The 15,522-nt window shown below is 36.3% G+C and overlaps 2 protein-coding genes and 1 pseudogene across 4 annotated transcripts in view; 2 read left to right on the top strand and 1 right to left on the bottom strand.

Moving 5' to 3' along the window:
• Window positions 1–3,047, top strand: part of LOC113118186 (RNA-binding Raly-like protein) — a 29,030-nt gene extending 25,983 nt beyond the window's left edge. Inside the window, exons 13-14 of the mRNA XM_026287152.1 lie at window positions 1,724–1,901; window positions 2,950–3,047. The gene's annotated coding sequence lies outside the window, so the exon portion shown is untranslated. The remainder of the gene's footprint in view (window positions 1–1,723; window positions 1,902–2,949) is intronic.
• On the top strand, window positions 1,794–10,021 carry LOC113118159 (transcription factor E2F5). Of its 3 annotated transcripts, none has more exons than XM_026287121.1 (11): window positions 1,794–1,901; window positions 2,465–2,602; window positions 2,726–2,816; window positions 2,950–3,009; window positions 4,726–4,835; window positions 4,971–5,132; window positions 6,061–6,169; window positions 6,249–6,534; window positions 7,146–7,280; window positions 7,448–7,486; window positions 8,769–10,021. In XM_026287121.1, exons 1-11 carry the CDS (start codon window positions 1,825–1,827, stop codon window positions 8,876–8,878), a joined length of 1,317 nt encoding a protein of 438 aa, XP_026142906.1. In that variant the 5' UTR covers window positions 1,794–1,824; the 3' UTR covers window positions 8,879–10,021. The 3 variants fall into 3 exon arrangements, with proteins under 3 accessions (XP_026142906.1, XP_026142897.1, XP_026142913.1); XM_026287112.1 differs by having other exon boundaries at window positions 2,681–2,816; XM_026287128.1 differs by lacking the exons at window positions 1,794–1,901; window positions 2,465–2,602; window positions 2,726–2,816; window positions 2,950–3,009 and adding an exon at window positions 3,137–3,825.
• A 2,020-nt stretch (window positions 10,022–12,041) lies between these two features.
• LOC113118179 (atypical chemokine receptor 4-like) overlaps window positions 12,042–15,522 on the bottom strand; it is a 6,856-nt pseudogene continuing 3,375 nt past the window's right edge.

Genomic DNA, 15,522 nt, shown 5'->3' with positions numbered 1-15,522 from the left:
GACCCCTGCAAGCTGCTTCGCACATGCCCTAAGCACATGTCCAGGAATGCCTTCTGGTCCAGCACCCTTGCGTGCATTGATCCGGCTCAATGCAGTGTGGACATCTGTGAAGGTGAGTTTGAGGGTTTGGTGGTCTGCTGAGGGTGTGGTCTTGGTGGCCATCTCCTTGCTGTCGCTGTTAAAGCGAGCATAAAAGTAATTTAGCTCATTAAGGAAGGAGACGTCTGTGACAGTTGGAGTAGAGCTGCGTTGCTTGTAGTCACTGATCTAGATGCTCTGCCACATGCGTTGAGATCAGAGTTGGAAAAGTGTTCCTCTACCTTTAGCTTGTAGCAGTACTTAGCATTTTTAAAGCCCCTCCTCATGTTAGCCCTGGATTTGCTCTAGGCCTGAGCATCTGATCTGAAGGCAGTGTTGCGGGCGCTCTGATCGGGCAGCATTGCAGACTCATTTGCAGGAGTTGGAGGAGAGATACAGGTCTACATTGGAGCAGCTGCACAAGCAGGAAGAACAACACACACAGGCGCAGCACAGTCTGGAGAACAGCATGACCAAAGCAGAGGCTTTCAGTTTCCAGAAGCATGCAGAAGAGGTAGAACAGTTGCAGACCAAATCTTCTGTAGTGGCGATCCATTGTGTGCACTGAATGCTCTAGTATACTGTATAGAGTGGCATTCGTTCATGTCTGAACCATACATCCAATCTTCTCTGACCTGACAAGAACTATTCCTACTTAAAAGAATGCTTAGACAGTGAAATACTAATGTAATAGTCATCTAAAGGGCAATTTCTGCGGGACAGTTACAGAAGCACTTTCCAGATAAATATACAGGCATATGGCTGAATTGCAGACATGTTTTAATTTCTTTTATCATTTGAATCCTGTGAATTGAGTTGAGAAAATTGAATTGAACTGCCATGAGAAAACTTCTTGAGCTCTGCTTGAGTAGTTATCTACTTAAAAATTGAAAAACACTCTTCAAAATGGAATAATTCTCTGTACAATTTAAAAGTGAACGACGTGCTATATTATTTCAGATGAAGAGTACTCCGGAGTTAGAAAATAAAAAATCTGCCTTATTCTTGGAACAGAAGATCTCTAAAGCTAGAAGACAGTATGCTTCTCTACAGGATGAATTTTGCATGGCTCTCCCCATTTAGGAAAGGGTTGCTTAGTAAATCTAAATTGTGAGATAACATCTTTCATCTGATAAGTCTTATTAGAATAATAAAGAAAAAACAAGAACAGTGATTTACATTTTAGTTTGGATTAATTCTAAATTTGAATCTAGGAGGAGAACATAGTTATTATTTGAAAAAGATTTCAGTTAAATAAATTCGGAGAAAACAGAAAAAAAAAACAGTACTGACGTGAATGTCAGTGCAATGTTTAAAATCAGTGCTATTTAAGTATGCACATACTATTAGAGTTTTTAGCAATATTTAGAATAAGCTTTTTTTAAATCTTCTTTATTTGTTTTTGTTACAATTTTTTTTCTAAATAGTTTAAGTTTCTGTCAGTAAATTTAGTACTTAAATTTAAACATATTTCAAAGCAACATTTCAGATATATTTTTTTTATCAAATATTTATTTTATTTCAGATTTATTTCAATTAACAAAAATGTTGATGGTTTCAGTTAAGAATATTGGCTAAGTTGTCAGAAATGATTTAGTGACACAAGACTGGTTGCCCTTATTGAGTGTGTGTGTGTGATTTGTAGGTAAAGGAGGGATTCGATCAGGTATCTGCTGAACTAGAAGTCTCAGCCAGTCTCAGCAGAAGGAGAAGCAGTCAGCCTCACCAGTGCAAGAGCTCACAGCTATGGTGAAAGAACAGAAAACATGCATTTCTAAGCTCCTCATATCCAAACTACAGTGGAAGCCATTGCTGAGTTTAAGGTATGGCCAAAAGATGGGCTTTTAAATAATATAAATAAAAAGAAAACAGAATAGAAAAATAATAGAGCAAGCTAGTGTTAGAGGTCTTTTTTGCTTTTGATAATTGTATAATTAATGAAAAGAAAACGGAAATACAAAAATATTAGAAAGCTAGTTAGATCATGTCACGATTCCAAGCTTTAACCCTAACTCATTAAGGTGTCACATACTTAGAATTTGTGCTCTGCTTAACCCATTCAAGTACATACACATACACACACTGGCAGTTAATGCAGCGGTGTCCAGCTGTTGGTGGTTCTGTGCCTTGCTCAGGGGTCTCACCTCAGTTGCAGTGTAGAGAGCGCTGGATATTCACTTTCCCCCACCTACAACCCTGCAGGATCTGTGACTGAACCCTTGACCTTTGAGTTACAAGTCCGACTCTCTACCCATTAGGCCACAATTCCATTAATTATGGAACAATATGCCATTGTTTGAAAGGGTGTATGCTGATGTCTCAAACCATCACAAAGCTGCTTAGTAATGTTGAATTTAAATATTTTTGAATCAAATTATTTTTGCAGGGCCTCAAGTAAAAAATGGCAGGAAAAGGCAGAGCTGTTGAACAGGCTTGAGAGCCAGGTGAAGCGAATGAAGGAGGGTTTTGATTCCAAAGAGAGAATGCTGATAGAGAAAAGTGTAAAGGCTTCACAAGCACACCGGTATGGGATGTGCAGCTTGCCTTAATTTGGCCAATTAATAGTATAAATTTAAAAGTATTTTTTTTTATTTTTTATTAGAGCAGCAGTGATAAAGTTTCACAGTGTGGACAATGCATTCCGTAGACAACTGGAATCTCTGCAAGCTTCCCATCAGACTGAAATACTTAGTCTTGAGAATGACAAACAGAAACAAATAGAAAAAGTCAATAAGAAGGTATTACTGCCCCTAAAGTTGTCATTACAGTATTGTTTTTAATTTAATGATTTAATGTCTTGATGAATTAGATGATTGACTGGGAGAATGTTCTCAAGAACATATTTATTTGTTTATTTATTTTTAACCACAGGTGCTCCTGGTGGAAGAGGAAGTGTGCCAGCTGCTTGAGGAAACTGAGAGTAATAAAAGGGTAATGGAGGAGAAAATGAGATGCCTCACACAAGTGCTGAAAGACTTCCCATCCATTACAAACCGAAGACAAAAACGTGGAAATGCCCTTTTCAAGACTTATGACACTTATGTCTCTATGTAACCTAGCTACTGGAAGTTTTTTTTTTTTGGCTTTATGCTTCATATTATATAAAATGTTGAAATTGTAAAACTTATTTCTATTACAAAATCATTAATATATATGTATATAATCTAAAACTTTTGTACCTTTAGCATAAAACATTATATACTGCATTTTTTTATACCATAGGCTTTTTAAAAATTATATAATGAAATTATAAACTCCTTGTTACGCTGTGTTTGTTGTGTATTTTGGAGAATTCGATTACATTTTAAAAGTGTGTTGAATTCTCAAAGCATTGCCTGTATTCTGTTCGAACCTCTGATCTTTATACCGTTATGTGTTCTTCGAACTCTCGAGCAGAAGCGCTGTCATAGTAACGGTAATCCAACGTCATTTCCTCTCATTTAAAAACCCTCGAGCCATCAGTAGAAGTGTAGCCTGAGGTAAATAAGTGCAAGAGATGATTGTTGCTCCCCCTCACCGTCAACAACTAAACTGACCTCCATACATCTGAACGAGACAAAGAGGGAGTTTTTCAATCTCGTCCCTAACACCGGACGTTTGGATGGTATGGCTGAGTCGAACAGCGCGAGTTTTCCTCACACGACACCGAACGGGTCCAGTCGCCATGAGAAGAGTTTGGGTCTCCTCACGGTCAAGTTCGTTACCTTGCTTCAAGAGGCCAAAGACGGAGTGCTCGATCTCAAAGTGGTGGGTTAAAATACATTTAAAAGTGGCGGAAAGAATGAACGAAGGGAATGAATGAAACTCTGCAGGTTGTTCAGTGAGGAGGTCTGTCAGGAGTTACACAAAGAAACTGTTTTTACCTGAGTGGACTTTCACTGTTCTGTGAGGCTCTTACTGTAAGATTTACAGAAGAACGTTTCAGGCTCGTAGTTTATATAAAGTGTTAAAAAGCGAATATAAATGTCGTGTTATTGTGACAGAGGGGATTTTGAACAGAAACCCGTGGGACTCTCACGACAGGTGTTTGTTACCTGACCTGACGCTTGAGGCAGCAGAGACGCGCTGTGTGAAGTCATTGGAGACATTATTCAGTCTAATCACCTGCTATTTACCTCAAGAATGGAACAAAATAGACTCTTAAAAAATTAAAAGTATTTTTTCCTTCAGCAAATGGGAGTTGCTTAAAATCAAGAAAAGTATTTTATTTAAATTAGAGATTTTGCTTATTTATTGATTGATTGATTGAATTTTAATGAGAAGTTATTGATAAGACTTATTTCCACACATTAAATAAAATATTTGATTTTTTTAATGCAGTAACCACTAACAACTTCTATTACAAAATGCAAAAATAAATGTTATGTGTAAATTTAGAAAATGTGATTTATTTGCATGCAGAAATGCTGTGGAGGGGTAAAAAAAATATTTTTGGGATTTCATAATTTAAATAATTTTCTAAAATCTATTTTAACCGTGTTGCATTATTATTATTATTTTTATTATTATTTATTTAGTGATTAAATTAGTTAATGAAAACCTTTATTTTTAATTTATTTATTAACAGTCCAGACAGAGCTACTAAGTTATCTGAAACCAGTTTTGATTGGAGGGTCTCTGAAAAGAAAATTGTGATTATTTTCATAGGCGGCAGACAGTTTGGCTGTCAAACAGAAGAGGAGAATCTATGACATCACCAATGTTCTGGAAGGCATCGGGCTCATTGAAAAAAAGACAAAAAACACCATTCAGTGGAAGTGAGTACAAAGATTAGGGAAGTTATCAGTGTGCTATCAAATGTTTCCTTTACATTTTATATGCGTATCGTAATGTTGTGTGCATTCGTTGCATGCTTAGTAGTATCTAATTCTCTAATTCTTATTCTTAATTAGAGGGGAGGGTTCAGGCTGCCAGTCTCAGGAAGTTCTTGAGCAGGTTGAACTTCTCAAGGCAAATATTGCTGATCTAGATATTCAAGAGAGAGAGCTGGACATGCAGAAGTCGTGTCTGCAACAAAGCATCAAACACCTGAATGAAGACCCCTCCAGCTGCAGATATCCTTCCAGGCAAAGTTCTCCATTTTTCTTTTTCCTTATTCTAGTCTGATATTTTTGCTTTTTTTGGTAGGTTCCTCTGGTAATTAACAGCCCCAGAAAAATGCCATTGTCAAAATAAGTGCACCTAATTATATGTTGAGTGCTATAACCTGTTCTCCTTTGACTATGTGGTGTTAGTGTTGGGTTTTTGAGAGGCCCCAGTCCAGTTTTTCCAGTCTATTGTGGTTTATGCTAGAGTTTCCAAAGCCTTACCCCACCAGTTATTCCTCTTAGGATTAAAGTGGTTAATGCAAAGTTCAGCCTTTTTATCTCAAAACCTATAATGCCATGGAACAGAAATGGAGAAAAGATGAGATTTTAAGGGGAGATTGCTTCATTCCAGTCAATACGTTTGGGTTCTCTGGAAAAAAAATATTGCCTTCCTGCGAGAAAATGCACATCTGTTTGATAGAATGCAACAACATTGAAATACTTTTGTGTTCTAGCAAAAAAAAAAAAAAACTTTGCTTCCAGTTGCAATGAATTTTTCTACATCTTGTATTTTATTCTCTCTCTCTCTCAAAAAAAAAAAAAATTCACCTGGGAAACTTTGCTTACAATTGCAAAACCGTTGAAATAGTTTGCCCTCTCGCCTTATATTTTGTCTATCTTCAGTTTTGTGTTTTTGTAAATGAATACAGTTTCTCAGGAGAATGCAAAATCACTGAATTATAATTTTTTTCATCTCATATTTTAATGCTTTTGCTTGCTTTCGAAACAATTTTGCTTTTCCCTGGAAAACTTTGGGTTTGCTTGCAGAAGCACTGAAATGTAGTTTTTTCCTCCAATCTCATGTGTCATGGGGGCATTTCTGTGTGAAAAATAAACACAAGGTTTGAGGATGTATTGCATTATCACTTGGTACATGTTCCTTAGCATTGTATACATACAGCTACGTGACACATGAGGACATATGTGATGCATTCAGTGGGGATACTCTTTTAGCTGTCATGGCACCATCAGGAACCCAGCTGGAGGTCCCAGTGCCTGAGATGGTAAATATGCATTTCTTTGCATTTATTATTATTATTTTTTTGGTTGTTTATCATCTCCATCCCTTTATTGTTGATTCAGGGCCACAGTGGTCAGAAAAAGTACCAGGTGAACTTGCGAAGTCACTCAGCTCCCATCCAGGTGATGCTGATAAACAGAGAGACAAGCTGCTCCGAGCCTGTTGTTGTCCCCGTTCCACCTGTAGATGACATTTCTGCCATGCCAACTCCTCCTAGTACTCCAGCAGGGCTGCAGAGGTTCCCCATCTCCTCAGCTGAGCTGTGTGATCTAAAGTGTGGGTCCTTGAAAAGCCCCACTGCAGAGCACCAGCTCACACCGTCCTCCACATCCCCTGATATGCACATGGGTACTGCTTCCATTCTTACTGACCTTGTTCCTTACTGTTTGATTGATATCTATAGCACCAGTCATTATTCTCTCTGCATATTGAAATGGGGTAGGAGAAAAATTTTCAACAATTAAAAATGTACATGCATCATTATGAGGGGCCGTAAAAGACTTAATTCATTCTGGCACTCTCACACACATACATTCTCCATTCACATACATATATTCTCCATTCACATACATATATTCTTGCTTTCACACACTTACATTCTCCTTTCACATACATACATAAACTTAATTTAGGAAGTGAATTAAGTGGGAGGTTGCAAGTTAGGGACAGCGATATCTTTATATTATTTTAAAACTCGAGTCATTGCGGCTTATTTATTTTTAGATTTTTATTTACTTATTTATTCTATTGCAGCTCTGCGTTCAGCAATAACTCAGTGCTAGACAATTTAACACATCCTTCGCAAACAAAAGAGTGTCTTTAAAAAAAAAGAAAAAAGACACATTAGTTCGGCTTATCCCAAACCTTTCTATTGTAATGAATATGAAAATTAATATACAGCCTTTGAATATGATTAATTGTATTTATATTTTTCCTCCCCTTTAATTTTTTTTTTTAAGAATGCAACACTGAGTCCCCTGTCAGTCAGTGTTTTTTGATGCAGGGGTCTCTAGGTGGCCCTGAAGAACAGCAGAGGGAGATGGGGGGTCAGGATCTGCAATCAATGTTGGAAGAAATGAGAGATGAGAGAGAAGGTGACATGGATGCCATTATAAAATCATATATTAAAAAGATTTTTTTGAGCAATTATTTTAAAATGAAACATATACACACACACATATATATGTGTGTGTGTATATGTATATATGTGTATGTATTTTGAAGAAGAAAGTTTACACTCGCCTTTTTCTTCTTCCTCCAGGCGTTTCAAACCTCATTGATGAAATGATGTCTTCAGATGGTAAGTTCTTTAAAAAAGTTTTCTAGTCATTTATTTGTCAGTGTTGGTCTTCTGCACAGCCCCCTTGTGGTCACACAAAGTAGCTTCATTTGGTTATATGTGACCCTGGACCACAAAACCAGTCTTAAGTGTCGAAATTGATATGTACTGTATACATCATCTGAAAGCTGAATAAATAGGCTTCTCGTTGATGTATGATTTGTTATGATAGGACAATATTTGGCCGAGATACAACTATTTGAAAATCTGGAATACTGATAGAATCGCCTTTGAATTTGAGAAATTGCCTTTGAATTTACAATTAGGCAATTTACAGAGTATCTTCATGGAACATGATCTTTACTTAATATCCTAATGATATTTGGCATAAAAGAAAAATCGATGATAATTTTTTGTTTGTTTTTTGGCTATTGATAAAAATATACTCCAGCGACTTAAGACTGGTTTTGTGGTCCAGGGTCACATATGGGTTCTGATTTAAAGCCGTTCACTGTCCTTATCAATAAGTCATAGCTAGCAGTGCAGATAAATCTTTTTAATACGTCCTGACCAAAGGAGGATGGGTTCCCACAGCTCAGTGACGGTTCTTCTCTAGGTTTCTTTCTCTTATGCATGCTAGTTTATCATCACTTTTGCCTCCGGCTTATTCTTTTATGGCATTGATGTATGTTATGCTACCTTGCTATTAGATCCTTTATGTTGTCATAGGTATAGAAATAAAATTATAAATCAATTTCTGTTTGAAAATCACCAAAATAAAATGCACTTAAAAGATAAGTTTTTATAAGAAGTGTTAACTTGCTGTTTTTTTGTTTATTTATTAAGTATGTGTCTATATAGTATTGAAACATAAAAAAAATACACCATAGTTAAAGTTTTTGGGTAAGTAATCTTTTTGTTTAGCAAACATGAATGAAATTGATAAAGTGATAGTGAAGACATTTTATAATGTTACAGAAGTGTTCTATCTCAAACAAATGCTATTATTTTGATCTATCTATTCATCAAAGATTCCTAAAAAAAATGTTCCAAGGAGGGCCTTGGAGTATTTATTTAAAAATATTTTAATTTCACAATAATACACAATGACAGTCTTGGTGAGCGTAAGAGCTTCAAAAACATTAAAAAATCTTATTGATCTCAAATTTTTTAACAGTACAGTAAAAAAAACAAATCTCTCTTTTTTTTTTTTTTTTTTTTTTCATCTGGTAAATGTGTATTGGATAAACCCAATCTGTGCTCTTCGTGATCACCTTTTCGTGTGTGTGTTCAACCCCGGCAGTTTTCCCCCTGTTAAGACTTTCACCCAACCCTGGTGTGGATTACAATTTCAACCTTGATGACAACGAGGGAGTCTGTGACCTTTTTGATGTGCAGATTCTTAATTATTAAAGCATGATTCTTGGCACACCAGTCCACACTTGCTTTCATAGGACAAAAACAGAGGTAATGAGTCCCCCCCCCCCCACTGCCAACGGCTGCATTCCTGCCTCAGCGTCTGCTCCTTGAACCTTGGCCTGCGCTCAGTTTCACATTCATTTACATTCATCCTCCACTTGGACTTGTAAGTCCTTAAAATTATTGTCCTGTCTGCCTTCAACTGTGGCTAATGTTTCAAAGGAAAAGCCCTCCCACCTGTACTTTAAACACTTGTCTGTTCTCATTTTGTTTGATACAGTTATTATTTTTGTGACTTCACTCATTGTTCCTGATGAGTGATGGTGTTTGAATGTAATCGGAGGAATTAAAACCACCCAAACATGACACACTAAGAGATTCGGTTGTACACTTGTTGGAACATGTGCCTTATGATCAGCTAATATCATTATTTTTGTTCTTTGCGTGCCACAATCTTATTCTTCCTGATACATTATAAACAGTTCTTACTTTATCTTCTTATCACACATTGTAAGCAGAAGCTCTACAATTTAACATGAAAATGTATAATATAATTTAACAGTGCAAACACACACACTTATTTGAATGGCTTTAATGTGTGTCGAAGCATTTAATCACAACACTAATTATTTGTCTGTTGGTTGTTTTGTAGTCCACTGATAGAAACACTGTGACGATCCTCTTTGTATATTTATATTGAGTTATTGTGTGTCTTTGTTACTGACTGCCTTGTTGGAATATCACTATGCTGTTCACCCTGTTGTGAAAAGCTAATTTGTTTCTTTTATTGTTTGTGTAGAGGCAATCCTACCTAATTTAAAAAGTGGACAGGTGTAATTTAAATTGTAGTGTTTTTGATTTAGATGACAAAGGATGTTAAACTGCCTTGGATAATCTTTGTTTGTACATTCCACAAGATTTTGCGTTACGCTGTTTTTTTCTATTACTGTAAGTAACTATTTTCTCTGTATAGCTTTTCTAATCAAAAGAGCAATGTTTTTGTTCTGTTGCACTTGTTTTTTTTTTTTACCAAAGTTTTATATAAAAAAACACTTTCTATTGCTCAAGTATTGTGATTATTTAAGTTTTGAAGAAACCTATTTGTTTGTAATACTGCAATATAACACATGAAGCATTCTTTTGGGTTGTGTGCCATAATTTCTCAATTTCTTTAAATGCCTCAAGGCCTCCGCTTATTTACAGTATGCAGCAGTTCTGCATCTTTCTCTTACTAATAATTTCACATACAGCATTAGTATTTTAAGGAACAATTTTAAAATTATTTTTTAGGAATTGGCTGAGTAGAGGACTGTTTAACCCTAGAAATCCTACCGAGAATTAGAAATAGGTTAAATTCAGAAACCGTTATCTTGTCTCTGTAAAGGGCATTGTACTTTAAAATTATAATCTCTATATCAGCATGTACAGTCAAAGGTTTGGTCACAGCTAGGCCCACTTTTTACACAATTTATAATTAAAGTCCAAAAAAAAAAAAAAAATCAGTTATCCAAGAAACAAATTTTTCACAAAGAATAAAGTTAAGAAAAATTAAAATAAGGTGAAGGTATAACTTCCATTTATTTTCAGTATGATTGCATCTATGTACTAGGCCTATGTGCAACATACTTGCTTTTAAATGCATATTCTATTTGCATTCCTTGCTGAAATATCTTTTGAGAAACAAAAAAATCTAGGCTTTTATGAGTATGATGAAAGATCCAATTGTTTATATTTAAAATGTTTGTTTGGATTCTGCAGCTGGAGTTAATATAAATGCTATGTCACCCCTGTGAGCCATAATTATTGGCCAAGATTGCTGCTCTGCTTCTCAAATTCTTCAGAACATTTTGAACATCCTGAAATAATAAATCTCTGTAAGAATAAAGAATAAACTGCATGGAACCAATAAAAAGATGATAATTAGCAAAATGTCAGTGAACATGATATTAAAATTATATTTAGTTATGAAGTCTTATGAAAAAAATTACATTAAAAAAAATCACATTCTTTATAAATAAAATATTTATATGTTTTTGTCCATTTTTGTTCTGATATTCTCCACAGAGCATTTGTTTTCTCTTATTATGGCAATTCTGACTGGTCATTTGTGGCATTAGTCTGACTTAAAACCCGAAGGTCACAGGTCTGAGTCTCAGGACCAGCTGGAAATGTAGGTGGGGGAGTGTTCTCTTCCATTCTCAATACCACGACTGAGGTGAGACCTTTGAGCAAAAATGGGTGCCCACTGCTGCAGGTGTGTGTGTGTGTGTGTGTGTTTCACTACTCACTGCTGGGATAGATGGGATACATTCAGAGTATGGGACACCATGCTTGGCCACACCTTACCTCACTTTCACTGTAGCTAAGAGCAGCCAGCATATGGGCGGGGTTTACCTTTGCTGTCATTTTTTTGTTTATTCTCAGCAGGCAGTGAGTAAACAGACACAATGGTGGCATATTGATGGTCAATTTGTTGAAATTAATGAAATTATTATTTTAGTAATTTACATAAAACTATCAAAAAATTGCTTCTAAATATATATATATAGGCTACAACTACAACAGAATAGATGATTTAATTACATTTATAGCACTTTCATCAAATTGAATAAAAACATTTAAAATACATAATTTTGTTTAATTTTGTTTTGTATAAGCTGAGTAAAATTTTTTTAACAAGTCATGTTTACAAGTGATGTGGGAAAGGGCGTATTTATTAGTTGGACATGAACATCACAAAGTCACACACAAAGTCATAATTACCGTACGAGTGGAAAGTCTTCTTTATTCATAATTTTGTAGAAGTAGAGTTAAAAATCTTGTTGAATATTAAGGGGAAAAAAAGACACCATGCTTCGACCAAGGTCATTTGAACGCATCAGCTCATAAAGGAGGACTTGAACTCGCCATCAGTCCGCTAGTAGTCCGGCTCTATTTTCGTATCTCTCGTATCCCTCCGCGGGTTTGTTCATTTCCTGTTCATTTTGTATAAACCCAACTATCGACATCTTGCAACTCAGCCTTTACTTAAGCTAGAATTTTGGTCAAAATACTGCCTTATGTTTTCACAAATTTTTCCCTGTCAGTGTGTACATATTTTGCAAAGGAGCAGTTGGTGCAAAGCTCCACCCTAGTAAACATCTACTCTTCAGTTTGCTCAAATGGAAAAAGTGCTGGTCTCTGGGAATGAGAATTCAAGGAGATATCCACTTCTTGTTGTTCTCTCGTACGTGCCAACCTCCTCCCCTATCTCCAAAGTCTTTGGCACTCTTTAATACATGTGTTCTGAAGGAGGAACCGACAAAAGTGTACAGAACAGGATTTAGGCAGCAGTGTGTCAATGCCAGACTCTCTGTGACCTGAGTAGCCTTGTCCAGCCCCTTACTAACCCCGCAGTGAGTCACAAACATGTACATGATGTCCATGGCCCGGCAGAACTTGACCACATTATAGGGCAACTGCGTGACCACAAAGACTCCCACCATCGCCAACAGCACACGGATGGACCTCCACTTCCTCCACCTCCTCTCCTGAGGGAGCTTCAGTAGGGCTCGACCTACACAGGTTGTAGCAGAACAACATCACTAATAAAGGTAGCAGGAAGCCTATAATGATCTCCACCACTTCCAAACTAGCTTTAGCCCTGAGCGCCATGTCAGATTGATACATTGCAATGCAGCTTTTTTTATGAGGAAGCTCTCTGACTGTTGACAACACCAAATCAGGGATGCCAAGAAAAAAAGCAGTTGTCCAGACCACCAAACAGAGTTTTACACAATGCTTCTTTTGAAAAACACGCATAATGCCTTTGTTTCTGGCTCCTGGCGTCAAAGCCAAGTACCGATCCATGCTGATGTGGGCCAGCAGCATCATGCTGCAGGTGAAGTTGATGGTGTATAGGGCAGACACGAGTTTACAGACAGTGACCCCGAGTTTCCACCCGTGGACGGCATCGGCAGCCCAGAAGGGCAGCGTTAGGAGCAGCAAAAGGTCTGCCACAGCCAGGTGAAGTATAAATGTGTCAGTCATCGTTTTCAGTTGTTTGCAGTGTGCATACACCGCCACAACCAGAGCATTGCCTGCTAATCCAATCACAAGACATAACGCAAAAACAGCTGGGAGGAAGATCCTCGCAAAGGAGCGCACGTCACCCTTCTCACAGATGGTCTGATAGTCATCGTAGCTGAAGTTGAAGCTGTTGTTTTCATACTCGGGTAGTCGTAATGGTGTTCCTCTGAGGTATCCATTGTTCTTCTAAAGCTCTGAAAATAAAAACAATGGTTTGAAAGCTTTTAGATTTTTATGTGCAAAAAGACACGGAAATGAGCAAGCATTCTCAGATTTACAGATAAAGAGTTGATCTTTTTTTTCTTCCACAAAAGTAGAGAGGAAGCATTTGGCTAACAGACAGGATGTTTTATTCCCCCAGGCGCGTAACAGCTTCATTCCGAACATTCCCTTTCCACTTTTATCAGTTGACTTTTTCTATGCATGCTTAAAATCTCAGATAAACCGAAAGTAGACATGCATATCAGTTAAACATTGTAAATAATTTCCAGCTTTCCTGTGTAATCCAACATTTGTTTAAACAAGTCAAAAACTTTAAGGTTTCTCTTTAAACATTACCTCTTCCAGAGAAATGCAAGTTTTTTTTTTTTTTATAAATAAAAAGTAAATGCATGAATGCATTTCGTTATACTTTCAAATCTTAAGCACTCATTCCAGCAAAACATGTTTTCAAATTTTCTGCACAAATCAAATAGCTTTGATATCATACTATAAATTATTCAAAGAATTTAAAGTAGTATTATTTCATTCAGACTTGAACCCAAACGCTATTTTCAGTCATTTGGATCACTGTATATATTTAAAATTAATCAGATAAGTTATAAACCAAACATTCCTATAGTTATTTTCAAATAGCAGACATGTACATTTTAATACAGTTCATGTTTGTTTATCTTAATGTTTTAATTAGATGTATTTGCATACTTCCAGTTCAAGAGTTATCTCCCAAACACTGTGCAAATACAGCAGCTAACATCTGGATCATATTAAGGTCTTACTAAAAAGAAAATAACATCTAAAACTGATATAATGCCATGCTTTTCTTACCTTGAAAGATTCGGGGTTTTACATGAAGGCAGAGTAGATTGTTTCTGTCTGCTCTTCCTGTGAGAACAGAGTCTGTTTACTGTGACTCATGCATGCAGAGTGTTGCTCCCACACCTAAACTTACTGTGAACATATCTTTTCTCATCTGTGGTTCCAGCAAGAGTATACAAACATGCCTTTAAAAAAGATTATCAGAGAGCACATAAGATAAATATAATGCACAACCACAACATATTTATTTGAAGCCAGGTTATATATGTATAAATAAATATGGTTTTATGTTATATGTTATGTTATGTTGTTATATGTTACAAGTTATATGGTCTGTGATTGAGCTGCAAATTTTTAATTTTAGAAAAATTGCTGTTCACTTTGTAGTCAACTGCACTACTTACATTGTACATACCTGTGCAAGTGCAAATTGTTTTTGCAAGGTTACTTGTGGTTACTTTTAGGGTCTCAGTGTGAAGGCAATGGTACTAGGCTTGTGTGATCTCAAACAAAATGTTCCAGAACATTTTAGATGCTTAAAAAAACAACAAAGTGAAACGTACAAATAGTTTTGTGTTATTATCAAGGATTATGCAGATAAGGAGGAAGGGGTGTTGCTTTTCTTTTTACTTTGGACCACTAATGTGTTTACAGATTCCTGGCACAAAACATAGGCCTACTATTTTGTATGCCTTTTCAGGCCAGCAACATTTCTGGCACAATAAACTGGGGCAGAACTACTCAAATACGAAAGACGACTAATAGATGTGCAGTTTATATCCCACATAATTTATCAACACACACACATACTGTTTAAGCTTGACAATATCAACAGTTCCTTCACAAAAAAAAGGCAGTACAGCCAAAACTTTATAAGCCTACATATAGAAATCTACAGTGTTTTGCACTGGCTCCACACAATAAAGTGATTTTTAAACACAAATGCTTTATTGTAATTAAGAGATGAAGATAAACAGATATCAAACATTTTGCTTTAACAGAAGCCAAGCTGGTTCGCGGGCTTATCGCTTGTGTTAATATTGCCCCCTAGTGATGCCAATAAGAATTACACACGGGGTGAATTCAGTAAATTAAATTCATTTGATTTTCCATAGAGGTTATTAGTTAACCAAAACAGACCTGGAAAAGAAAAGCTATAGAAATATAAATGATTGTCACATGCATAACCTGAGTCCGAAACACTCTTTATGAAACATGGTGATGTATTTATATGCAATTCCAATTTTTCCTGATTCAGGTAATCTGTAAGGATAAAACATGCAATAATGTCTGTTAAATCACCTAGTACAGTTTTTCTCCTCCTTCATATTATGTAAATAAAAACGCTGCAGTATGTTACCTCAGAAGGAGCCTTGAACGAGTACAATGCATTAACTTTCTGGAAAGGGTCTTTTTCCTCCCGTATCCCTTTTGGCTATGTCAGTCAGATGGGGGTCCTTTAATTGAGGGAGGCAAATGATGAGTTTATTTCTTTAATAAAAAATAACTATTAATATGTTTAAATTGCACGC

The sequence above is a fragment of the Carassius auratus genome, chromosome 2 (genome assembly GCF_003368295.1).
Source record: "Carassius auratus strain Wakin chromosome 2, ASM336829v1, whole genome shotgun sequence".
Lineage (NCBI taxonomy): Eukaryota > Metazoa > Chordata > Actinopteri > Cypriniformes > Cyprinidae > Carassius > Carassius auratus.
Note: the sequence above shows the minus strand (reverse complement) of the source record. Positions and strands in the feature narration are given on the sequence as shown.